The 26,035-nt window shown below is 46.9% G+C and overlaps 1 protein-coding gene across 2 annotated transcripts in view; it reads right to left on the bottom strand.

Moving 5' to 3' along the window:
• Window positions 1-26,035, bottom strand: part of LRRC74B (leucine rich repeat containing 74B) — a 494,937-nt gene that overhangs the window by 362,437 nt on the left and 106,465 nt on the right. For both annotated transcript variants that reach the window (XM_069619119.1, XM_069619118.1), the window contains exon 2: window positions 17,895-18,081. In XM_069619119.1, coding sequence (XP_069475220.1) covers window positions 17,895-18,081 — 187 coding nt within the window. The remainder of the gene's footprint in view (window positions 1-17,894; window positions 18,082-26,035) is intronic.

Raw genomic sequence — 26,035 nt, 5'->3', positions numbered from 1 at the left:
GAGGCAGCAGGAATGGTGGCATTCCCAGAAACAGATTCACCAACATCCCAAGGGGCAGAGTCCTCATTGGTTGCATCCCCCCTTCAAGAGTTTCACCATCAGTCTGGTGGTCCACCAGGGCAGCTATCAGCTCAGCCCTAGACGTATCCACAAAGTCTAACTCCCTGGCTTCACAAGCACTCTGGAGAGCCTCTAAGCTCATCCTAGTCAATTTACCATTTGCAATAGACTCCCTTGCTTTTAATGCAGTTATCTTGTACACAACTAAACCTTAATTTAACAAAGTGCAGATATTTTGTAAGTGGCACAGTTATACACTGATTCTTAAAACCATAAGCATCCCACCGCTGCCACCAGTGTAAAGACTGGAGGGGGGGGTCTGTACTTCTGCTCTCTATATGGTAGAGGAGAGGCACAGAGGACCCCAGCCAAGATTCTCTATTGTTGGTAGCAATGGACGAGCAATCAGGGCCTAGCTTCTCAGGAGGTGATGCAGGCTGGTTCTTAAGTACAGTGTAGTGCCCAAGCCCCCACAAAGCAATGCCCACACACTGTATTAGTTAAAACACAGTCTTTATATAATTAAGTTCAAGGTTATATATAATCACAATAACTTACTTTGTGCTTAGTTAATCTCTAATGGCAAATATATACAGTTCTAATAGTACCACAATTATTATCAGATCTCATTAAAGTGCATCAACTATACTCTGGTTAAATGTCACACAGATCACTTAATAAAGGTAACCAACAATAGAAATAGGAGGAAAGCAGTTGGTTAGAACAATTGGCAGAATACTGGCCCTTACCACTAGACACAGTTCTGTGTGGAGATCCCCCCACCTGGGCAACCTGTAAAGTAAACATATATCACAAGCCCAGTCCATATATTGTTCTATAAGTCTTATTTCCTTCTATAATGTTTTTACCACCCCAATGTACCTGGAATAGCAGAGTTCGATGACGAGTCGTCGTCGGATCCTTCTTGAGCGGCTCCCTTTAAAGCAGGAGCCACGGATTGTCGAAATCCCGTGAATAAAGTGAACTCGGCGTCGAGGCGGCAGCTTCAGTCCCAACGGCGCTCGTCGACGACGGAGCGTAGGCGTCCTGCAAGGAAGAAGTGTGCGGGGCACCTCGATGTTGATAATTCAGGACTGCAAAGAGTTTGTGAAGAACTGTGGCCCAGCAAGGGCGTCAAGTCGTCTGGCATCTCTATGGTCGTTGGGTGGTGGGAAACCCACCGGCGGATGCTCTTCGGTGCGTCGACGGCCTGGCCTTCTCCGGCGGGATAAGGCGGGCAGTGGTGCAGACGAGTGCTTCCGTGAATTTAAAGTCTTAGGCAAAGGAGCGTTTGGCTCCAGTCATCGGCGGCATGGCATCAAGCGGTCCCCTCTTCCGGGCAACACGGCTTTGACAGGCCTCCAGTGGTTGCAGCAAACTTGCAAACCCTGGTCGACGATGGTGGATGGAATGTCCGGTGCTGGTCTTCGTTCTCCTCGATGGTCCCAGTCTCTGGTCGGCAGCCTTTCAAGGGTCTGACTTCCTGTAACGCTCACCTGGCTCCCACGGAGGCGCTGGTCTGGGTTGCTGTGGCCTCTTCAAGCGTGATGTGCAGAATTCGGACCACCGATTGAACAGGACCCCCAAATCTTGCTTGTCTGGCACGTAGGAATATCCTTCTGCAGATGAGAAAGGGGATTAACTGTCTGCTGAATAATGTGCTTGCTTCCCCCTTTCCCCCTTCGTTATCCTCTGACTTCCTCCAAAACCCCCGGTTTAAGCTCACCTTATGGTTTGGAAGGATGAACTCTCCATCCTGCTTCTGGTGCAGGGGCGCGCGTTCGTCCAGTTAATTCACTGGTTTTCAGAATGGCGCTGGCAAATCCACTTGACTTTACTGAGCGATACGCCGTAAGTATGAAGATGCAAAAGTTCAAGTGTGAGCCTCCTTTTATGTTGTCTTTTTCTGTCCTTTATTTCAGGTGCAGAACAAAGGCGATGCGTTGAGGGGTTAAATTGCAGGAGTAAAATCAGGTGAGTCAGTGATGAGGGCGACCCCTTTAAATGTTTTTATAATTCCCCAGTAATGTCTTTTGTCCTTTCCCCATAGGGGCCGGGGTGCGCTACCTGCCAGAGATGTGGCGCCGACCCGAGATGTGGAATGGCTCACCAAGAATAGCCGGTAAGTAATATGGCTGAAAATCCGGCTTTCCTCTTGTGTTCCCTTGCTCACCTTTTGTCTCTTCTTCTCTCCCTTAGGTGCGGTGCAGAGATGTGGCGACCGGCACTGAGAGCCGCGATGGAGCCGGGCGGCGTCTCGGGAACAGGTGAGTGAAGCGCGGTGCTGCTGCGAGCAACGTAGTGCTTTTAAATGGAAGTCTTCCTTCAGGAATGCTGGCGTGAAGATTCCGGATGCAGGTAAGAAGGTTGAAATAGTTCTTGGTTTTCACCTTTCTCTTCTCTTATTCCCTTACAGGTGTTCCAGGTTCGAGGCGGGCGTGGCTGGAGTCCAGGTGCAGGAGCAGACACGGTGAGCGTTCAGCTGCTGGGATGCAGAACAACGCGAAGCACGTGTGGCTGTCCGGGTGTGGCTTAAATAGCCTTGGAAGAAGTTCCAGGTGAGTATTCTTCCACAGCCCCACCCAACTAACAAAATAGTTCCTTCAGAAAAATAGTCCCTCCTAAGCCTCATTTGGCTTGGTTCTTCATGTAGCATGGTCTGCATCAGGTGAGTGTGCAGCATGGTCTGCTTCAGGTAAGTGCACCAAACACTTCCCTTTATGAGCCTGGCGCCTATGGCGCCAGGACTGATGTCCAACATGAGCATGGCGCCAACGGCGCCAGTACAGAGTCCAAAGATCCCCTATAAAGGGCCGCTGGGCTTTTACCCGGGGGCGTGATGCCTGCTCCCGGGGGTGCTGGGCCTGGCCTGGTGCTCCGGGGGTAGGCATCATGACAGCACTCCCCCCCAAGGCCCCTCCCAAGGCCTTTTCCCCAGGAGGTTTCGGTTTGTTCGGGAAATTCCGATGGAACCTTTTTACTAGCCGAGGTGCATGTACGTGATCGCTGGGTTCCCAAGATCTTTCCTGAGGCCCGTACCCCTTCCAATCAATTAGATAGAAAAGTTTTGATTTTGAGATCTTAGAGTCCAAAATGTTCTTCACCTCGAATTCAGGCTCTCCATCTATCTGGATTGGTTCTGGTGGCTTTATTAATCTGGTTCCTGGTTGCACTAGTTTCAAAAGCGACACATGAAAGACGGGATGAATCCGCATGTTAGCTGGTAGATCTAGCTTGACTGCCACTGGGTTAATTATAGCTTTGATCGAGTAGGGGCCTAAATACCTTGGATTAAAAGTCTGAGGTCCCTTGAGTGATAAGTGTTTGGTAGCCAACCATACTTGATCCCCTATTTGGTATGGAGGCGCCTCCTTGCGATGCAGATCCGCATTCTTTTTGTATTTCTCTTTCACATGTTGTAAGTGTGCAGTAGCATCCTTGAAGGCTTGAGTAATCGTAGAATGCAAATGGTAGACTGCAGGCATTTCGAGGCTCAAAGGTGAGTCCAGGTCTGAAGTACGAGGGTGATGTCCATATAGGGTATAAAAGGGGCTCTGACCAGTTCCAGAGTGTATCGAGTTATTGTATGCATATTCAGCCACCCATAAAATGTCCTTCCAATTACCCTCCGATTGGTGCAGCATACATCGTAGATATTGTTCAAGGGTCTGGTTCGTTCTCTCCGTCTGACCATCGGTCTGTGGGTGGTGACTGGTTGAGAGTCTTACGTCGATTTGTGCCAGTTGACAACACTTTTTCCAAAAACGAGAAATGAACTGGCTTCCCCGATCGGAGATTAGTATGGACGGGAATCCATGCAGACGGATGACATTTTCGAGGAATTCCTTGGCAAGAACAAAAGCTGAAGGTAATCCTTTCAACGGAATAAAATGGGCCATCTTGGAAAATAAATCCGCCACAACCAGAATAGTATTGTATCCATTACAAGAGGGCAGGTCTGTGATAAAATCTAGTGACAAGGTGTGCCAAGGTGCTGGTGGAATGTCTAAGGGTTGAAGAAGACCGGCGGATTTTGTTTTTTGACCTTTGTTTTGGGCGCAAACTCCACAGGACATCACAAAAGATTTAATATCCTTTTGCCAGGACGGCCACCAGAATTGTCGTTTAATTTTTTCCTCTGTTTTGGCAATGCCAGGATGTCCTTCCATCAGAGTATCGTGATGACGGGAAATAACCAGTTCTTGCAATTCCTTTTCTGGCAAAAATAAACGTCCTTGGAAGTAAGGTAAGCCATCGTTGATTGAAAAGGCAGACCCCCTTTTGATCCAATCCTGCAAGGCTGAAGAGTGCAGGAATAGTTTTACCCGTGCTTGAATGTCTTCAAGGGTTTGTAAAGTGGTTATCCCCAAGATTCTTTGTTCGGGAATTATCGGCACAGGTTCTGAGTTTGTGTCCATTTCTCCCATTCCAATTCGAGATAGCTCATGCACCAACTGCAGCAGGAAGGGCTTGTAAACCTGGGGTACCACCAACCTCTTGAGGGCACCAGGTTCAGGCTTAGTGGGCTCACTAACAAGGAGCTCACCCTCCCAATAGATCCGGAATGTCCTAGGCACTTCTCCTTGTGCCTGGTACAGGGCCTGTTTCCTCAGAGCCTCGAGAGGGTGGCACTCTCTCTGTCCCTTACAGAAGTCCGCCCGGGAGGGTCCCCCTTCAGCCAACAGGCATTGAAGGTTGGGGTGGTCCTCCGGGTTGAGAACCTCTCACGCAGGAGGGTCTTCTGTCTCTTCTCCCTCAGGAGTTGAGTTTGGGTTTTCCACGGGACCCAGCCCGTCCAGAGCATGGATCCCAATGGGTGCTGTAGGAACAGCAAGAAGAGAAGGAGCCCCCTTCACAGAGGTGGCCTTCTTGTTCTTCTTGCCTTAGGCCTCGCCTTTGGCTCGGGTTCCTGACTCACAGCCAGACCCTGTGTCACCTGTGACCTAGTGACTGCAGCAGCAATCAGGGCTAGACCATGCGAGATCAACCACAACTTTACTAGACCATTACCTAACAAAATGTTAGCAGGGACATTGGACGAGGACAGGAAGCTTTGCTGTCTTGTCTCCAATCACGAGTGTGACTAAGGCTACAAGCGATAATTTGGGAGGCCCACCAGCTAACCTGCTGGTTCTGAGAGGAGCACGTACATAGTCCTCTGGCTTGAGCTGGGTCCTGTCCACCACTGTCATGCTTGCCCCAGTGTCTCTCAAACCAGTAGAATGCTGGCCATTCAAGAGGACACTTCTCAAAAAACTATGGGTGTTCTGTGGGATAGTCAACAGTACTTCTGTGTACTGGTCCCAGTCCCCAAGGGACACTAAGGAAATCTCTACAGGAGTACTGAAGGTGATCCCTGTAGAGGAGGGGAGGGCAGTGGCCTCCACCTCAGACATGGGCTAAGGGTAGCTCAGGCTGACAGCCTGTACTCCAAGTGCCGTACCTTTACACTTGGAGTCACCCTTCTTGTGATGCAGAGCCCCACATTCCCAACAAGTGCCAGGAATGCGGGGTACGATACTGGAACCACTGGGAGCCTGCTTTGCAGCAGGGGGACCACTATTCTTAGTCCCACCCACAGATTGCTTATCCCCACTAGATTGTTGGGTTTTAGGAGAGGAAGGTTTTGGTTTACCGGACTGTGATCGCTTTTGGGACTTCTCAGTTTTCTGAGAGGTCCCCTTTTCTTTGTCCTTGTCCTTCGCACTGGAGTCCTTAGGGGACACCCGGTGGGAGGCCCACTTATCAGCTAGCCTGGCCAGCTTAAAGGGATCCAAAATGTTCTGGTCAGCAACATACTGACGCAGCTCTGGTGAACAGGCTTCAGAAAAATGCTCAAAAAACAAAAGGTGAGACAATTCAACAAACGTTTTCACTTTGTAACCATCAATCCAACCCATCATGTTCATGTGCGCAGCACTCACCCAGTCAACCCAAGAGACATTCTCTCTTTTCTTAAAATCCCTGAACCTTTTAAGGTATTGGGTCGGTCCCTGAATCTTTAAAGGTATTGGGTCGGTGTCTTGCCAAACTTGGCAATCAAAGCAGACTTCATGCACTCAGACTGACCCCTTTCTTCCACACTCAGTTTCAGAATACAGTCATATCCAGGCTGAGGCATTCTGCTTAACAAACACTTAGCCCAATCTCTCTTTTCAATATCATGAATTGCACAAGCCATTTCAAACGCTTCAATCCACTGGAGGATATCAGAACCCTCCACAAACACACCAACTAAATCTTTCATAAACTTGGTGGCTGGGGACCTGATACTCTCAACGGGTTTAGCTGAAGTCTACACTCTAGCTTTCTCTAGTTAGATTCTCTGACATTCAGTGTCCTTATTCTTGAGTTCAAGGTCCTTATCTTTGAGTTCAAGAGCCGTATTCTTGGGCTCCACTTGTTGTTCCAACTCCTCTTTCTTAAGCTCAGCTTCTATTTCCAACTTGCGGTATTCAGAGGCCAATTTCATCCTTAATAACTCAAGTTCCACGGAAATTGCTGGGGGTCGGAACTGAGGCAGCAGGAATGGTGGCATTCCCAGAAACAGATTCACCAACATCCCAAGGGGCAGAGTCCTCATTGGTTGCATCCCCCCTTCAAGAGTTTCACCATCAGTCTGGTGGTCCACCAGGGCAGCTATCAGCTCAGCCCTAGACGTATCCACAACGTCTAACTCCCTGGCTTCACAAGCACTCTGGAGAGCCTCTAAGCTCATCCTAGTCAATTTACCATTTGCAATAGACTCCCTTGCTTTTAATGCAGTTATCTTGTACACAACTAAACCTTAATTTAACAAAGTGCAGATATTTTGTAAGTGGCACAGTTATACACTGATTCTTAAAACCATAAGCATCCCACCGCTGCCACCAGTGTAAAGACTGGAGGGGGGGTCTGAACTTCTGCTCTCTATATGGTAGAGGAGAGGCACAGAGGACCCCAGCCAAGATTCTCTGTTGTTGGTAGCAATGGACGAGCAATCAGGGCCTAGCTTCTCAGGAGGTGATGCAGGCTGGTTCTTAAGTACAGTGTAGTGCCCAAGCCCCCACAAAGCAATGCCCACACACTGTATTAGTTAAAACACAGTCTTTATATAATTAAGTTCAAGGTTATATATAATCACAATAACTTACTTTGTGCTTAGTTAATCTCTAATGGCAAATATATACAGTTCTAATAGTACCACAATTATTATCAGATCTCATTAAAGTGCATCAACTATACTCTGGTTAAATGTCACACAGATCACTTAATAACGGTAACCAACAATAGAAATAGGAGGAAAGCAGTTGGTTAGAACAATTGGCAGAATACTGGCCCTTACCACTAGACACAGTTCTGTGTGGAGATCCCCCCACCTGGGCAACCTGTAAAGTAAACATATATCACAAGCCCAGTCCATATATTGTTCTATAAGTCTTATTTCCTTCTATAATGTTTTTACCACCCCAATGTACCTGGAATAGCAGAGTTCGATGACGAGTCGTCGTCGGATCCTTCTTGAGCGGCTCCCTTTAAAGCAGGAGCCACGGATTGTCGAAATCCCGTGAATAAAGTGAACTCGGCGTCGAGGCGGCAGCTTCAGTCCCAACGGCGCTCGTCGACGACGGAGCGTAGGCGTCCTGCAAGGAAGAGGTGTGCGGGGCACCTCGATGTTGATAATTCAGGACTGCAAAGAGTTTGTGAAGAATTGTGGCCGAGCAAGGGCGTCAAGTCGTCTGGCATCTCTATGGTTGTTAGGTGGTGGGAAACCCACCTGCGGATGCTCTTCGGTGCGTCGACGGCCTGGCCTTCTCCGGCGGGATAAGGCGGGCAGTGGTGCAGACGAGTGCTTCCGTGAATTTAAAGTCTTAGGCAAAGGAGCGTTTGGCTCCAGTCATCGGCGGCATGGCATCAAGCGGTCCCCTCTTCCGGGCAACACGGCTTTGACAGGCCTCCAGTGGTTGCAGCAAACTTGCAAACCCTGGTCGACGATGGTGGATGGAATGTCCGGTGCTGGTCTTCGTTCTCCTCGACGGTCCCAGTCTCTGGTCGGCAGCCTTTCAAGGGTCTGACTTCCTGTAACGCTCACCTGGCTCCCACGGAGGCGCTGGTCTGGGTTGCTGTGGCCTCTTCAAGCGTGATGTGCAGAATTCGGACCACCGATTGAACAGGACCCCCAAATCTTGCTTGTCTGGCACGTAGGAATATCCTTCTGCAGATGAGAAAGGGGATTAACTGTCTGCTGAATAATGTGCTTGCTTCCCCCTTTCCACCTTCGTTCTCCTCTGACTTCCTCCAAAACCCCCGGTTTAAGCTCACCTTATGGTTTGGAAGGATGAACTCTCCATCCTGCTTCTGGTGCAGGGGCGCGCGTTCGTCCAGTTAATTCACTGGTTTTCAGAATGGCGCTGGCAAATCCACTTGACTTTACTGAGCGATACGCCGTAAGTATGAAGATGCAAAAGTTCAAGTGTGAGCCTCCTTTTATGTTGTCTTTTTCTGTCCTTTATTTCAGGTGCAGAACAAAGGCGATGCGTTGAGGGGTTAAATTGCAGGGGTAAAATCAGGTGAGTCAGTGATGAGGGCGACCCCTTTAAATGTCTTTATAATTCCCCAGTAATGTCTTTTGTCCTTTCCCCATAGGGGCCGGGGTGCGGTACCTTCCAGAGATGTGGCGCCGACCCGAGATGTGGAATGGCTCACCAAGAATAGCCGGTAAGTAATATGGCTGAAAATCCGGCTTTCCTCTTGTGTTCCCTTGCTCACCTTTTGTCTCTTCTTCTCTCCCTTAGGTGCGGTGCAGAGATGTGGCGACCGGCACTGAGAGCCGCGATGGAGCCGGGCGGCGTCTCGGGAACAGGTGAGTGAAGCGCGGTGCTGCTGCGAGCAACGCAGTGCTTTTAAATGGAAGTCTTCCTTCAGGAATGCTGGCGTGAAGATTCCGGATGCAGGTAAGAAGGTTGAAATAGTTCTTGGTTTTCACCTTTCTCTTCTCTTATTCCCTTACAGGTGTTCCAGGTTCGAGGCGGGCGTGGCTGGAGTCCAGGTGCAGGAGCAGACACGGTGAGCGTTCAGCTGCTGGGATGCAGAACAACGCGAAGCACGTGTGGCTGTCCGGGTGTGGCTTAAATAGCCTTGGAAGAAGTTCCAGGTGAGTATTCTTCCACAGCCCCACCCAACTAACAAAATAGTTCCTTCAGAAAAATAGTCCCTCCTAAGCCTCATTTGGCTTGGTTCTTCATGCAGCATGGTCTGCATCAGGTGAGTGTGCAGCATGGTCTGCTTCAGGTAAGTGCACCAAACACTTCCCTTTATGAGCCTGGCGCCTATGGCGCCAGGACTGATGTCCAACATGAGCCTGGCGCCAACGGCGCCAGTACAGAGTCCAAAGATCCCCTATAAAGGGCCGCTGGGCTTTTACCCGGGGGCGTGATGCCTGCTCCCGGGGGTGCTGGGCCTGGCCTGGTGCTCCGGGGGTAGGCATCATGACAGCACTCCCCCCCAAGGCCCCTCCCAAGGCCTTTTCCCCAGGAGGTTTCGGTTTGTTCGGGAAATTCCGATGGAACCTTTTTACTAGCCGAGGTGCATGTACGTGATCGCTGGGTTCCCAAGATCTTTCCTGAGGCCCGTACCCCTTCCAATCAATTAGATAGAAAAGTTTTGATTTTGAGATCTTAGAGTCCAAAATGTTCTTCACCTCGAATTCAGGCTCTCCATCTATCTGGATTGGTTCTGGTGGCTTTATTAATCTGGTTCCTGGTTGCACTAGTTTCAAAAGCGACACATGAAAGACGGGATGAATCCGCATGTTAGCTGGTAGATCTAGCTTGACTGCCACTGGGTTAATTATAGCTTTGATCGAGTAGGGGCCTAAATACCTTGGATTAAAAGTCTGAGGTCCCTTGAGTGATAAGTGTTTGGTAGCCAACCATACTTGATCCCCTATTTGGTATGGAGGCGCCTCCTTGCGATGCAGATCCGCATTCTTTTTGTATTTCTCTTTCGCATGTTGTAAGTGTGCAGTAGCATCCTTGAAGGCTTGAGTAATCGTAGAATGCAAATGGTCGACTGCAGGCATTTCGAGGCTCAAAGGTGAGTCCAGGTCTGAAGTACGAGGGTGATGTCCATATAGGGTATAAAAGGGGCTCTGACCAGTTCCAGAGTGTATCGAGTTATTGTATGCATATTCAGCCACCCATAAAATGTCCTTCCAATTACCCTCCGATTGGTGCAGCATACATCGTAGATATTGTTCAAGGGTCTGGTTCGTTCTCTCCGTCTGACCATCGGTCTGTGGGTGGTGACTGGTTGAGAGTCTTACGTCGATTTGTGCCAGTTGACAACACTTTTTCCAAAAACGAGAAATGAACTGGCTTCCCCGATCGGAGATTAGTATGGACGGGAATCCATGCAGACGGATGACATTTTCGAGGAATTCCTTGGCAAGAACAAAAGCTGAAGGTAATCCTTTCAACGGAATAAAATGGGCCATCTTGGAAAATAAATCCGCCACAACCAGAATAGTATTGTATCCATTACAAGAGGGCAGGTCTGTGATAAAATCTAGTGACAAGGTGTGCCAAGGTGCTGGTGGAATGTCTAAGGGTTGAAGAAGACCGGCGGATTTTGTTTTTTGACCTTTGTTTTGGGCGCAAACTCCACAGGACATCACAAAAGATTTAATATCCTTTTGCCAGGACGGCCACCAGAATTGTCGTTTAATTTTTTCCTCTATTTTGGCAATGCCAGGATGTCCTTCCATCAGAGTATCGTGATGACGGGAAATAACCAGTTCTTGCAAGTCCTTTTCTGGCAAAAATAAACGTCCTTGGAAGTAAGGTAAGCCATCGTTGATTGAAAAGGCAGACCCCCTTTTGATCCAATCCTGCAAGGCTGAAGAGTCCAGGAATAGTTTTACCCGTGCTTGAATGTCTTCAAGGGTTTGTAAAGTGGTTATCCCCAAGATTCTTTGTTCGGGAATTATCGGCACAGGTTCTGAGTTTGTGTCCATTTCTCCCATTCCAATTCGAGATAGCGCGTCCGCTTTGCCATTCTTACAGCCAGGACGGTAGGTGATTACAAAATCAAACTCAGCAAAGAATAAAGCCCATCGGAGCTGTCGTGAAGACTGAGCCTTGGCAGTTTTTGAATATTGTAAATTTTGGTGATCAGTGATCACGGTGATGGTATGCCTGGTGCCAAGAAGATAATGCCGCCAAGCCTTAAAGGCGGACTTAATGGCTAATAATTCCTTATCGGTGACTGCATAATTTATCTCCGGTGGCGAGAACTTTCTGGACCAAAATGCTACGGGGTGCAGTTGGTTGGTTTCAGGGTCTCTCTGAGACAGGACAGCTCCCATGGCTAAGCTGGATGCATCGGTTTCGACTATATATGGGAGATCAGGACGCGGATGTTTCAAAATAGGTGCGGACGTAAATTTAGCTTTTAATTCCTGAAAGGCCTGTTCAGCTTCCTCGGTCCATTCAAAACGTTTATTCTTCCGCAAGAGTGCAGTGATGGGTTGCACCACCCGTGAAAATTCTGGGATAAACCTGCGATAAAAATTGGCAAAACCAAGCATGCTTTGGACACCTTTCACCGAACTAGGTGATGGCCATTTGAGGAGGGCATCCACTTTCCGTGAGTCCATTCAGACCCCTTTAGGTGTCAGGATGAATCCAAGAAATTCAACCTCGGTGGTATGGAAAACGCATTTTTCCAGCTTTGCAAACAGTTTGTGCTGGCTCAATTTCTCAAGGACGGCCCTGACATGTTTTCTGTGATCAGATTCCGAAGAGGAGTACACCAGAATGTCATCGATATACACAACAACACAGACGTCGATGAGTTCCCGAAGGACATCGTTCATGAAGAATTGGAAGGCAGCCGGCGCGTTGCACAACCCGAAAGGCATCACCTGGTATTCGAATAGTCCATATTTTGTACAGAAGGCCGTTTTCCATTCGTCGCCTTCTTTAACTCGTACCAGATGATAAGCCCCCCGGAGATCTGACTTGGTGTATATGCAAGCGTCCTTCACCTGGTCAAGGAGATCAGGGATCAAAGACAGAGGGTAACGATTTTTAACAGTTATCTGGTTCAATGCGCGGTAATCGATACAAGTTCTAAGGTCGCCTTCTTTTTTTGGCACGAAGAACAAAGCCGAGGATGCCGGAGACTTTGACGGGCGAATGAAACCATTGGTTAGGTATTGATCTAAATATTGTCTTAAATGCAGATTCTCCGGCTCAGTAAGGGCATAAATGCTGCTACAAGGGGGTTGTGCACCGGGCACCAGATCAATTTGGCAATCGTACGATCTGTGAGGAGGTAACGTGTTGGCCTGTTCCTTTTGGAAGACGTCCTGGAAGTCTTGGTATTCCGGAGGTAGTTGCATGGAGACAGAGGTTACTGATGCTAGACTGACCTTCAGATTTTCAGGGTAGCAGGTTTGTGCACACTCTGGAAAGGTTATTCTCTTCGCTCGCCAATCACTTCGAGGATTATGTGTCTCTAACCAAGGGATTCCGAGTATAACCTGAAACTGTGGAGCCTTGATTACATCAAACACAACTGCCTCCCGATGGCCGTCCGGACCTACAAGTGTTACCTCAGCTGTGGAATGTGTTACCGGTCCCGAGGCAATTTCGGTTCCATCGACTGTGGTGATGACATCTTTGCTGGTTTTAGGACGCAGGGGGAGGTTAATCCTGGAGACCAATTCACGATCCACGTAGTTTCCTATAGCCCCACTATCGATGTATGCCTTTATTGCATGCGACCGCTTAGGCTGTTCCGGATCTACGAGGACCATTGGCACAGTGAAATGCGAGGTCTGAGAGTTTGTTTTAAAGCTCGGCAAGCAGACCCCTACGCTTGTCGGGCAGGGTCGTTTCCTGATACAGAGGTTTCATGGATTTTTTCAGCAGCTCCTACCACCTTCCTGGGCGGCCTTGCCGGGCAATCTCGTAGAAAGTGTCCAGAGGATCCACAATAAAGACATAAGTGCATCTGCCGTCTTCTTTCACGTTCCTTTTGCGTTAAAGGTCCTTTAACTCCTCCGATTTGCATTGGCTCTGAGGCTTCAGCCCCCTTGAGGTTAGCGTGGGTCTTGACTAACACCCGGGTCTCAAACTTGGACCGATCTGCTTTTCTGTTTTGGAGTCTGTGATCCAATTGGACCACTAAGTCTATATATTCAGAGCAGTCTTGGGGCGGATTTACAACTTGGGCCAGGACATCTTTAAGTTCTCCGCCTAGACCTCGATAAAATAACGTGATTCTTTTATCCTCTGGCCACCCAGTTTCCACAATTAGTCTATTAAATGTTGCAATGTAGGAAAGGAGGTCTTGATTGCCCTGTCGCAGAGATAGAAGTTCATCATCTAGAGCCTGCCCCTGGGCCCCTGGGAGTGACGAGCAAATAACCTTTCCATGCTTGCTTGAAATCTTTGAAAATCACGAAGAATCGGGTCATCTTGAGTTACCAGTGGAACTGACCAATCGGCAGCACTGCCGCTGAGATATGACAATACAAAGGCTACCTTGGTCTGGTCATTAGGGAAGGCCCCAGGTCTGCACAAGAAATGCAAACGACACTGATTCATGAATACGGCGAATCGTTTGGGGTCCCCAGCAAAGCGTTCGGGTGGGGCCAGCGGCATGTTTCCAGGTAGATTAATCTGCACCGGGTTACTGGAAAGCACAGGAGCGGGGTTCCCTCCGGAACTGGGTAAAGGAGTTTGTCCAGCTTGACCTTGCAAAAGCTGTCTAGCCAGGTCATCAGCTCTTTCCTTTGTTACAATCACTTCCCTCCTGAGAGCATTAGTCTCTTGACGAGCGGCGTGTACTTCAGCCCGTAATTCCCCCAGTAGTTGGGCCAACTGGTCAGTCTCAGAAGTTTCCATAGCGCCTGGGTGGGAATTTGTAGGAAGGTATTGTGTTCTGTAACGCTCACCTGGCTCCCACGGAGGCGCTGGTCTGGTCTGGGTTGCTGTGGCCTCTTCAAGCGTGATGTGCAGAATTCGGACCACCAATTGAACAGGACCCCCAAATCTTGCTTGTCTGGCCCGTAGGAATATCCCTCTGCAGATGAGAAAGGGGATTAACTGTCTGCTGAATAATGTGCTTGCTTCCCCTTTTCCCCCTTTGTTCTCCTCTGTCTTCCTCCAAAACCCCCGGTTTAAGCTCACCTTATGGTTTGGAAGGATGAACTCTCCATCCTGCTTCTGGTGCATGGGCGCGCGTTCGTCCAGTTACTTCAATGGTTTTCAGAATGGCGCTGGCAGATCCACATGACTTTACTGAGCGATACGCCGTAAGTATGAAGATGCAAAAGTTCAAGTGTGAGCCTCCTTTTATGTAGTCTTTTTCTGTCCTTTATTTCAGGTGCAGAACAAAGGCGATGCGTTGAGGGGTTAAATTGCCAGGGTAAAATCAGGTGAGTCAGTGATGAGGGCGACCCCTTTAAATGTCTTTATAATTCCCCAGTAATGTCTTTTGTCCTTTCCCCATAGGGGCCGGGGTGCGGTACCTGCCAGAGATGTGGCACCGACCCGAGATGTGGAATGGCTCACCAAGAGTAGCCGGTAAGTAATATGGCTGAAAATCAGGCTTTCCTCTTGTGTTCCCTTGCTCACCTTTTGTCTCTTCTTCTCTCTCTTAGGTGCGGTGCAGAGATGTGGCGACCGGCACTGAGAGCCGCGATGGAGCCGGGTGGCGTCTCGGGAACAGGTGAGTGAAGCGCGGCGCTGCTGCGAGCAACGCGGTGCTTTTAAATGGAAGTCTTCCTTCAGGAATGCTGGCGTGAAGATTCTGGATGCAGGTAAGAAGGTTGAAATAGTTCTTGGTTTTCACCTTTCTCTTCTCTTATTCCCTTACAGGTGTTCCAGGTTCGAGGCGGGCGTGGCTGGAGTCCAGGTGCAGGAGCAGACACGGTGAGCGTTCAGCTGCTGGGATGCAGAACAACGCGAAGCACGTGTGACTGTCCGGGTGTGGCTTAAATAGCCTTGGAAGAAGTTCCAGGTGAGTATTCTTCCACAGCCCCACCCAACTAACAAAATAGTTACTTCAGAAAAATAGTCCCTCCTAAGCCTCATTTGGCTTGGTTCTTCATGCAGCATGGTCTGCATCAGGTGAGTGTGCAGCATGGTCTGCTTCAGGTTAGTGCATCAAACACTTCCCTTTATGAGCCTGGCGCCTATGGCGCCAGGACTGATGTCCAACATGAGCCTGGCGCCAACGGCGCCAGGACAGAGTCCAAAGAGCCCCTATAAAGGGCCGCTGGGCTTTTACCCGGGGGCGTGATGCCTGCTCCCGGGGGTGCTGGGCCTGGCCTGGTGCTCCGGGGGTAGGCATCATGACACTTCCAGGGCACTTCGGCAAAGGTTAGCGGTGCTCGATAGTCCCTCCGAGCACGCAAAGAGAGCGCCTAACCAGGTCCTACTTGGATCAGTCTCAACGGCTTTCGGATTTCGGCGAAGGGAGACAGCAGTCAACCTTCTTCAGGCTCGGCTTCGAGAGTAAGCGTCAGTTACAACTTCTTCTTAACGGTTTCTAGCAGTGAGAGGCTCCCAGATATACTAGTTGATCTCTCATTCATTCTGCTGGGTCACACTCAGGCAACCAATCACTCAGAAGGGCATTCAGCAACCAGTCAGCCAATCGGGCATACAGTGCTTTCAGGCCATTCTGCTCCCTCTCAGACACTCACAACAAGGAATGTGTATTGGGACAAGTACCCAGCCATTCAACACTACACACTGAATTCATACAAGTTTCGGGCAAGGCTGTCTCAGTCATTGTGTCAAACACCAGAAACCAGACATCCACAACAAGAAGTGCATATTGGTCACACACTCCATTCACCCAGGTTCCACCCACACGGTGTACCCACAACATATAGTCACCAGGAAGGCTCCAGCCAGTCTGGTCTTGACTTCACAACACCATATATGGAACTTCCACCCAACAGCCAGTCAGGGGGAAGGGACAGAGTCAGGGCTTCCTAGGACTTTGGAAAAACAAGGTAACAGGCAATAGAAAGCAAGAGGCCACAGGGGCCATCTTGTTTCCTATCAGGAATCAACTGATTCCAATGGCAGGGCCTGGGTATCCCAAACTGGAGGCTACTCAGAGCACCTGTCAAATTCGGCATGGAGCTACCACCAGCCAATACCCTGCTCTGTGGGCCACACACAGGTACCCAAAAACATACACTAGGGGTACAGGGTTGCACCTCCACCCATGGGTGCCATAAGGGTATCCCAACGGTCTGTACACCAAACCAAGAACAGGAAGAGCTGAACTGCCAGGAGTCCCACATGGACTCCTGGGCAGAAAACAATAGAGAACACAAATGAAAAAGGACTACAGGACAAGGACAGTGAGGCCCTGCCCATCCAATGCATTTCCAGCATCACACTCCGCAGGACTAATCTTAGTCAAAAAATAACTCCAAATGTGTGCCTTTGCTACACAGTCTCCTTTGGAGTGTATCACAGTCTTGAAAGTAGTACAACCTGGGCAGGATCACAAGGTGCCCCAGGCCAGGTATGAAATAATTAGGCAGCCTTGGCTTTAGTCTTACACCATACTGCATTCTGGTACTTGTAGACCTGCAACTATACACTCCGCAGTAATGCAAAATGGCACGTCCTAAGAATGTCAGGACTTGTGTAGCTCCTGTTTCCCGACCGTGGTTCAAGCAAGGGCACGCACCTCTCACTCCGAACCAGGGACAGTCCCCATGGGAACCAACCCCATCCTCTAGGTCCTGCTAGAGAGGGAGGGGCGTATTTTAAAGGGATCCCAACAGGGAGCCCTCTTTATTTAAATCAAACACTAATTCCTTTTCCCTTTACCCTATGAGCCCCTTGGCATGAGCTCCAACTGAATGGGAGACCTTTTAAGTCAGCTCACCCTGCCTTGGAGGGGTGTCAGGGACCTTTAGGATGAATCTGCCGCAAAAGACCAAGTGCCTAGCCTCAATTACCACCCACATGGAGTGTGAGGCCAGAGGATGGCCTTTGTGGGTGATCCCATCCCACTAGGCGGCCTCAGGCAGTCCACCAACCTACCCTGCAAGCTCACACCAGAGAACCTCCCCTCTTCCCCCTATTTAAAATATTGGCCATCTTTATATTCTACCCCTCCTTAACTTCTCAATCTACTTAACATACCCACTAGTACTTCCCCCAACTCTATACTTCCCCCACTTAACATTTACCCTACATAACGGTACTTAAATATATACATATACCTATACGTACATATATCACAATGGGATGATTGCTGCAGTCAGTCACCCATTCACAGTACCTTGCAGTCTGTCTATGGGGCGCTGTGTCTGGGCAGGTTGGTGCAGGGCTAATGCAGAGTTGTAAACAGAGCTGCTCCTGTTGCTCCTGGTGGCTGGGCCCTATTACCCAGAGATGGTGTGTGGGGCCTAACCCCTCTTCTCCAGTCAGGGTGGCCCCGTCCACCCCACACTCACTGCGCAGCCCAAACTAATTTTTTTAATCCTGGGCAGCCCCCTCAGGGCCAAACCTGCAGTACCCGACATCACCACTGCATCCCACCGTGTTATCTCCAGCGGCGTCCCCGTTGCCATGTGAATGCCGCCACGTTCACTGCCGCTCCTGCTGGCATTTTGGGTTGGGCGGTATCCCCATGACAACAGGGGGTGCTGGCGTGCTCACTGACACTAAGCTTATGGAGGCCATGCCCTGTGCTGACGTGTATATAGTGCAGCCCCAATTTTTTTAATTAGATTATAGCGACATCACTTTGTTTAGGACTGTTTAACTTTAATTTTGCTAATCACTTACCATATATCTATGCAACTTTACCTTCTATTTCCAGGTCTGTGTCCCATCCATCCTCGCTTTCAGGCATGTTCTCTGAATCCTCAACAGTGCTGCGCTTTCCAGGGCCCCCTTCCAGCTCGCCCTCATTTTCCTCTGTTGAATCATGAGCCCTGTGGGCACTGCTGGCAGCACTGTAGGTAGAGCGTGTCCCAGCTGAAGTAGGTGCCGTCTGAACAAAAAAACAGCCAGAAGTGACATAAGCTTAGAACTTGGAAGTCATGGATGAGCAGATGAAAACAAAAACGTGGATGATGTGCTCTGCAATTACAATATAAGGGCTGTTACAGCCATTCATTACTATAGTTGTGAGTGAGTTACATCCCCATTAAATCGATTGAAGCATGAATTACTCTCATCAAAATTATTTAAACTAATATCCCTTACGTAGAAAGGGAAAAGATTATTTTCAGATACAGTACTTTAACATAATTTTAAAATCCCAACCCTCCTTTAATAGTTTCTTGAAGCATTACAGCCAATCACCTACCCGAAAACCTGTCTGTTGGCACCTTGCCAACAGACCTTAACAGGGAAGGGCCACAACAGTTCATAGTAACTAGAGGTGTTTTTCCAGTTTTACTAATTTAGCCTTGAGCATGTGAAAGATAGCCATACAACGAAAGGTCACGCATTTCTTACATGAGCTCTCTTTTCAGTATATTGCAACCCCAGTGAACGACCAGTAGGCAACACAGGATGTGCATTACATTCTATTTTTGTGTTTAGAACCAGGGGGTAGCTTCCCCTACCCCCAGGCTCCACACCGTCTGAAGTACAGTGATTAATATAACCCTTTGTGGTTGTCACTCCATTAACAAGTAAAATAAATACATCAGAGGCCACCAGGGGGGCGCAGGCAAGATGGCAGCCTGATTCCTGTGCTCTGGCCCCTGCCCAGAGATTAAGAGGAGCTGTAGCAGAGTTGGTGGCTCGGGACCCATAAAGAAGTAATAACACTTCGTACAAGCAAAGAAGAAGTTTCAATGATATCAGATCTCTAAATTTAGATTGTTATCACAACGCCATTGATTTTCATGAAACACTGAGGGACTAAAAAATTAACAAGGCAACGCAAAGAGCAGTTTTAAAATAGCAAGCATTCAATTCAAGTTTAGTGTTCAAATACAGAAAATTCAACACAACATTGAAGTTATTCAGATAACCTATGAGGAGACTGAAGTCATAAAGAATCCATCTGAGAAAAGCAAAGTTAACTATAAGGATTATATTTTCAAGAGTCTCTCAGTAAAGACACAGAGACTGTCAGATAACAAAGGGGTCTGGGAAGGAACATATTGTAAGTGGTTAGTGAAGTTAAATTTAGAATCTAATTATTGCTTTGTCATTTGCAGGTATCCTGAGTTCCAAGGTGCCAAGCAGTTAAGGACTCCAGTGTTATCCTGACCATTTGTTATTTTCTCCAATTCCCCTTTTCCCCCATTCTGGTCAATCCAATAATTGTTCAATTGATTGTTGGGTATACTGGTTTGAGGGACTAGGTGTTCTATTCATCTTCTCCTGCAAGAGATCAGCGCTGGGACCTGATAGAATGAAAGGCCCACGTTAAATACCTGCCCGAGCAGAGATGGAGCCTGAAGTAGAGGTGTCTTTAGGCTCAGTAGTTAGAATGCTTTCTGAAATGAAGGAAGAAATGTCGAAGTCAAAGAAAGAGATTACAGAGCTGACTGATAGACTTAAGGAGTTAAGTGTTTTGTTGTATAAGGGAGGAGTAGAGACAATAAAAAACATGTTTTAGGTTGGAATCCGGAAAGGGAGCCTCCAGTGTTATATCCAGAAGTGGAGAGTGTAACTGTAGGAAGAATAAGAGGGGTGGAAAAGCGTGAAGGGGAAGTTCCAGCGGTTACTGTGGTGACCACCCCATTGGCTCCACCGGAGCGGTTTGCAGGGGATCAACAAAAGTTTAAATCATTTCTTATGCAATGTGGATTGCATTTTATGTGCAGACCCGAGTCATTTCCAAATGAAAGATCAAAGGTGGCTTTTTTAATATCATACTTGACTGATGAGGCGGCTGCCTGGTTAGTTCCTTTGGTTGGAAGAGGAGTCAGGGAACTGGAGAGCTGGAAGTTATTTAAAGCAGAATTTCAAAGGATGTTTGATAGGCGTACTTTAACTCAGAGTGTTGATAGTGAGTTACTTGAAATGAAACAAGGAAATAAGGACTTATCAGTTTATATTATGCAGTTTCGAGCATTAGTTTTAGAAGGTGCTTGGCCTGAAGAGAAAAGATCTCTCTTTTACAGAGGGTTATGTGACGAATTAAAAAATGCTTTGATGACAATTGTAGAAAGACCAGCTTCTTGTGGGGAGTTAATTACTCTAGTATTGAAACTTGATGCTAGATTAAGTGGGAGACGTCTAGAGCGTAGGAGGTCAGGTTCCGAGGGTAGATCTTGGGCACGCAGTGAGAGATCAAAGATAGATGTTGTTCAAAGAGATGTTAAGGTGTCTGGAAGAGAAAGACAGTTTAGACCTCCATTCACAAAGGAAGAGAAAGAGAAGAGGCGGAAGGAAAATCTTTGTCTCTATTGTGGAGATAGCAGCCACTTTTTTGGAAATTGTCCTAAAACCCTGCAAAGAATGTTCACATCTTCTGGAAGAGGTCAGATGGTGGCGAACACAATTCAGGCATTGGTTCCGCACATTACAAATAATGTATCCTTATTTTGGAAGGGAAGTTTGAAATGTGGGGGTCCTTGCCTTTTAGATTCAGGGGCAACAGGCAGTTTCATGGACAAGAATTTAGACGTCCGTTTAGGAGTGCCAGTTGTGACTAAAGAGGTTCCAATACAGCTTAGAGCAGTAGATGGAACTCAACTCAGATCAGGACTCATAACACAAACCACAGAAATCACTGGATTGAAAATTGATGAAGAACATAGGGAAAAGATCATATTTGAGTTAATTGACGCTCCTCAATTGCAAATTATTCTAGGCATGCCTTGGTTGACTTTGCATAATCCTTTTATTGATTGGGCTAAAAGAACAGTGGAATTTAGATCAGAATATTGCTTGGAACATTGGGCCTCATCACCAGTTGGGCGGTAACGCCGGCGCTATTACCGCCGGCGCTATTAGCCCTACTGCCAAACCCCCCAGCGCTATTAGCGCCGGATCACAGGTTTGGTGAAACGGTTAGTGCCCATTCCCCATTGAGCCCATTCGGGAATTCCTCATTCCCCATTGGGCCCAATGGGGAAAATTTGTGCTATTACCGCTGGCGGATTTCCCGCCGGCTGTGATTGCGCCAAAAATCAGCAATTTTGCAGCGGATTTCCCCCCAGCTTTGAGCTGGGGGAAATCCGCCCAGGCCATGATCTGGCAGACCCTTAAATGCGGCGGTAATAGCGCTACTGCCGCATTTAAGTGTTACCGCCAGACTCGTGATGAGGCCCATTGTGTTGTAGATTTGGAGGAGTGTGATGTCGGTAGAAAAGAGAGTCTGGGAGAGTTTTTGGCTAGTGGAGTAACTGAAGAACAGTTAATTGGGGCTGTGGTTGGAATTTTGCCTGAATGTTATCTTGAGTTTGAGGATGTGTTTAGCGAGCGTGAAACGAATGAGTTACCACTACATCACCCTTATGATTGAAAAATCGATTTGGAAGATGGGGCTCCAATTCCTTGTGGCAGAATCTATGCATTAACTGAGAGAGAGAGAATGAACATTTGAAGACCTATTTACAAGAAAATCTAGAGAAAGGATTTATTTGTCATTCTCAATCACATGTGGCATCGCAATTATTTTTTGTGCCCAAGAAGGATAAGAGTTTGAGAACTTGCATAGATTATAGGGCACTCAATAAGATTACAATTAAGAATTGTTATCCGCTTCCATTGATTTCAGTCATGTTAGAGGCCATTCAAGGGGCTAAGGTATTCACTAAATTAGATCTTCGTGGAGCTTATCATTTAGTAAGGATCAGAGAAGGTGATGAGTGGAAGACAGCGTTTCAAACTCGATTCGGTTTCTTTGAGTATCAGGTGATGCAGTTTGGACTTTGCATTGTGCCTGCAGCGTTCCAATATTTTATCAATGAGGTCTTGCGGGAGTATCTTGATGTTTTTGTAGTTGTCTACATCGACGATATTCTTATTTTTCTCGGAAAGAGGATCAACATCAGGAACATGTACAAAAAGTATTGTTGAAGTTGCGGGAGAATCATCTATTCGCCAAGTTAGAAAAGAGCCAATTTAACACGACCAGAGTGGAATTTTTGGGTTTTGTAATTTCGCCTGCTGGATTGGAGATGGATTCCAGTAAGATTAAGGCAGTTTTAGATTGGCCAGTAACCACTTGTGTGAAGGATGTACAGAGCTTGATTGGATTTGCCAACTTCTACCGGCAGTTTATTCAAGACTTTTCGTCAGTAGTATCACCTTTGACTCGATTGTTAAAGAAAGGTGTACAATTTCTTCGGGACAAGGAAGCTGCGGAAGCATTCCATTTTTTAAAGGATAAGTTTACCTCGGGCTGATATTATTGCATCCCGATGTAGAACAGCCATTTTATTTGCTGAAGCAGATGCTTCTGATTTGGCCCTAGGAGCAGTGCTTTCAAAGAGGCATCCGAGTACAGGTCAATTACATCCTGTAGCCTTCTATTCTTAGAACTTTTCAAGCGCTGAAAGAAATTACACCATTTCTGACAGAGAACATTTGGCAATAAAAGCAGCATTCGGAGAGTGGAGACATTATTTGCTTGAAGCTCGACATAAAGTTACTGTGCTTACAGATCATAGGAATCTAACCTTCTTGTGCTCAGCCAAGACATTAACGCTGCGCCAGTTAAGATGTCTCTTTTCTTTGCAGACTTTGACTTTGTGATTACCTTTAAGCCCGGGCAACAAAATGGCAAAGTGGATATTTTATCCAGATGTAATCCTGGAAGTTCTAAAGAAGATTCTTTGTCTCCAGTACCATTGCTTCAAGATAATAATTTTGTGATTGCTGAGATGCAAAAGGTTGTGAGTTTGGGTGAACAAGTGGCTAAAGAAATGACTGAAGAGCAAATGATTGAGTGGGCAAGGAAGGATCCGGCACGAGTGATCAAAGATGGTTTACCATTTGTGGATGCTCGGTTGTATTTGCCTGCTGAAAAGATTCACGAGTAGGCTCTTCAACAGTGTCATGATTCTGTGCTTGCTGGACATCCAGGTTTTAGAAAAACCTTGGAGTTATTACCTAGGGAGTATTGGTGGGAAGGAATGCGTAAAGACACTTTAAATTATGTTAGAACATGTGAAACTTGTGCACGAGTGAAGTCTGTGAATCAGAGACCAGTGGGATTGTTGACCCCTTTACCCATTCCTCCTCGTCCATGGCACACTATCTCTCTAGATTATATTGTAGCGTTACCTCTCGATCAAGGTTGCACCGCAATTCTAGTAGTTGTAGATGTACTCTCCAAGGCTAGTCATTTCATCCCTATTAAGGGTTCAGCTACAGTTACTAATCTAGCACAAGCATTCTTACAAAATGTGGTAAGATTACATGGACCTCCTACACAAGTGATTTCTGATAGGGGTTCTCAATATGTGTCAGAATTCTGGCAGGCATTTTGCAAAGAATTGAATATAGAGATTTGTCTAACTACTAGTTTTCATCCAGAGGCAAATGGTCAGACCCAGAGGGTAAATCAAGAGTTGGAAAAGTACTTGCGTTATTACCTTAAGACAGATAAGCGTTGGCTGGGGTTAATCTGGTTGGCAGAGTTTTATTACAATAACACCGCAAAAGATTCAATGACTATGTCACCATTTTATTTAAATCAGGGATTTCATCCTAGGTTTCTTAGAGATGTGAATTTTGATAAAGTGGAAGTTCCAGATGTTGAAGAGAGATTGAGAGCCATGGTGGAGAATGTAAAAAAGGCTATTGAGGCGTTACGAAAGAGTAAGTCAGACTACAAAAGATTTGCTGATCGTAAGCGTAGGGCAGCTCCAAGTTATCAAACAGGTGATATGGTTTGATTTTCCAGTAAGAACATAGCTCTGAAAGGTAAAGACAAGTTTAGTCCACGCTTTCTGGGGCCATTTGAAATTGATCAAGTTCTTTCCCCAGTCACGATCAAACTGAAATTAACATCTAGTCTAAAGGTTCATCCCACTTTCCATGTTAATCTCTTGAAACCTTGTGTAAAAGGAACTAGATTAACTCAGGCACCGGGTCCAGTTTGTGTGGAAGGTTCAGGAGAGGAGTATGAGGTTCAGGACATTCTGGATTCTAGAGTGGTTCTAGGTAGGCTGCAGTATTTGATAGATTGGAAGGGGTATGGCCCTGAAGAAAGATCATGGGTGGCCAAGCAAGATGAACATTCACCAATGCTGGTTAAGAAATTTCATTTGCGAAGACCAGAGAAACCAGGCCCTGCGGGGGTACTGTCAGGTCTCTGGGTAACTGAAGGCATTAGGTTAGACCTTGCTATGTGTAAATAGTGGCTAGGAAAGGTTAATTGCATTGAAAAGGCATTTCCTTAATCTAACTATTGTCCTAGCTCAAGATGGTGGAGTACTTCCTGTCCAGCAGTGATTGGTTAATGACTACTGTGATGCAGTTTGGAACCTAAGGAAAGGTTCTAAACTGCCTTTCATTCAAGATCTGTTTAAGGATGGTCACAGCACATTTCAGCTCCAGTATAATCAGAAGAAAACCCAAAGAAACGACGGAATTCCTATTTTCAAGTCATCAGAAAAAGCCAGAGAAGAGAAAACTCAGATAAGTGACTGAAGTTATGGTGAAAGCAAAGTTTTGAGAAATAGTTTTCAAGATATAATTTATTTAGTTGAAGTGCAGCTTTGGAAAGTAATTTTCTGTTTTAAAAGATTGAAGAACAGTCAAAGACAGTCTGTCATGCAACAAATGTAAATAAGTCTATCTTGGAAAGGAAAAGTATTTAAATGTACTATTGAACGTTTGTTTAAATTGAATGTGCGCTAGCGTATCAGTAATAGAATTTCAGTTTGCGCGCGACTCACAAAGACGTAGCAGAGCAAATTGAAGCGTTTGTGTCTGCGTCGCGTGCGGATATTATTAGAAGAAAGGACCTGGTACCGTGATGCGGCGTGTCCATGGAGTTATTGTAAGCGATGCGTAATACGCTTGTCGTCGGTTCTGAGGAGATTCGTTATTTTTGTGGTGGCGTGCTTATCCTGACAGCGTGTGCGTGTAAGAGAAATATAGCAAGCACTATTCTCAAAATCAGCTGTTTGATGAAGAAGGCGGCGAAAGCGATCATCTATATAGCATTGCGCGATCCTGTGGCAGGTGTGTGTATTCAGGTAGCGTGTGTGCTCTAATCAAATGACATCCAGCAGTGTTCTTAAATAACAACGCTTGTATTTTTTAAAAATGATTTTAAAACTCTGAAAAATAATTTAAAGAAATAATACGACTTCATACAAGCAAATAAGAAGTTTCAATGAGATCAGATCTCTAAATTTAGATTGTTATCACAACGCCATTGAGTTTCATGAAGCACTGAGAGACTAAAAAATTAACAAGTCAACTCAAAGAGCAGTTTTAAAATAGCAAGCATTCATTTCAAGTTTAGTGTTCAAATACAGAAAATTCAACACAACACTGAAGTTACTCAGATAACCTATGAGGAGACTGAAGTCATAAAGAATCCATCTGAGAAAAGCAAAGTTAACTATAAGGATTATATTTTCAAGAGTCTCTCAGTAAAGAAACAGAGACTGTCAGGTAACAAAGGGGTCTGGGAAGGTACATATTGTAAGTGGTTATTCATCTGCTCTGATAGAGGGACAGCAGGACGCAGCAAAGACGGTGCTGGGCCCGGTTGACTGGGCCAGGCATGGGTGTGCAACACACCATAAGAGAAGGTGCGTCAGGGGACCCCCGCACCCCTTCCTTTTCATCCCTCACCCTGAGTGCAAGAGGGAAGGCACTACTGTGTGGGTCTCACTCCTGCTCCACTGAGATAGGGACCACCAAAAGCGATATCCAGATGATCCAGGAGGAGATCCGCAGAATGAGAACCAACATTGGCACCAAGGTGGCGGACTTATCAGCGAAAGTGGTCACACTGGAGGAATGGTTGGATGGGGTGGAGGTAAACCAGGCCTCCGCGGGGATCCTCGAAT

This window comes from Ambystoma mexicanum, chromosome 10, assembly GCF_040938575.1.
Source record: "Ambystoma mexicanum isolate Mex_15411 chromosome 10, UKY_AmexF1_1, whole genome shotgun sequence".
NCBI classification, from domain to species: Eukaryota; Metazoa; Chordata; class Amphibia; order Caudata; family Ambystomatidae; genus Ambystoma; species Ambystoma mexicanum.
Note: the sequence above shows the minus strand (reverse complement) of the source record. Positions and strands in the feature narration are given on the sequence as shown.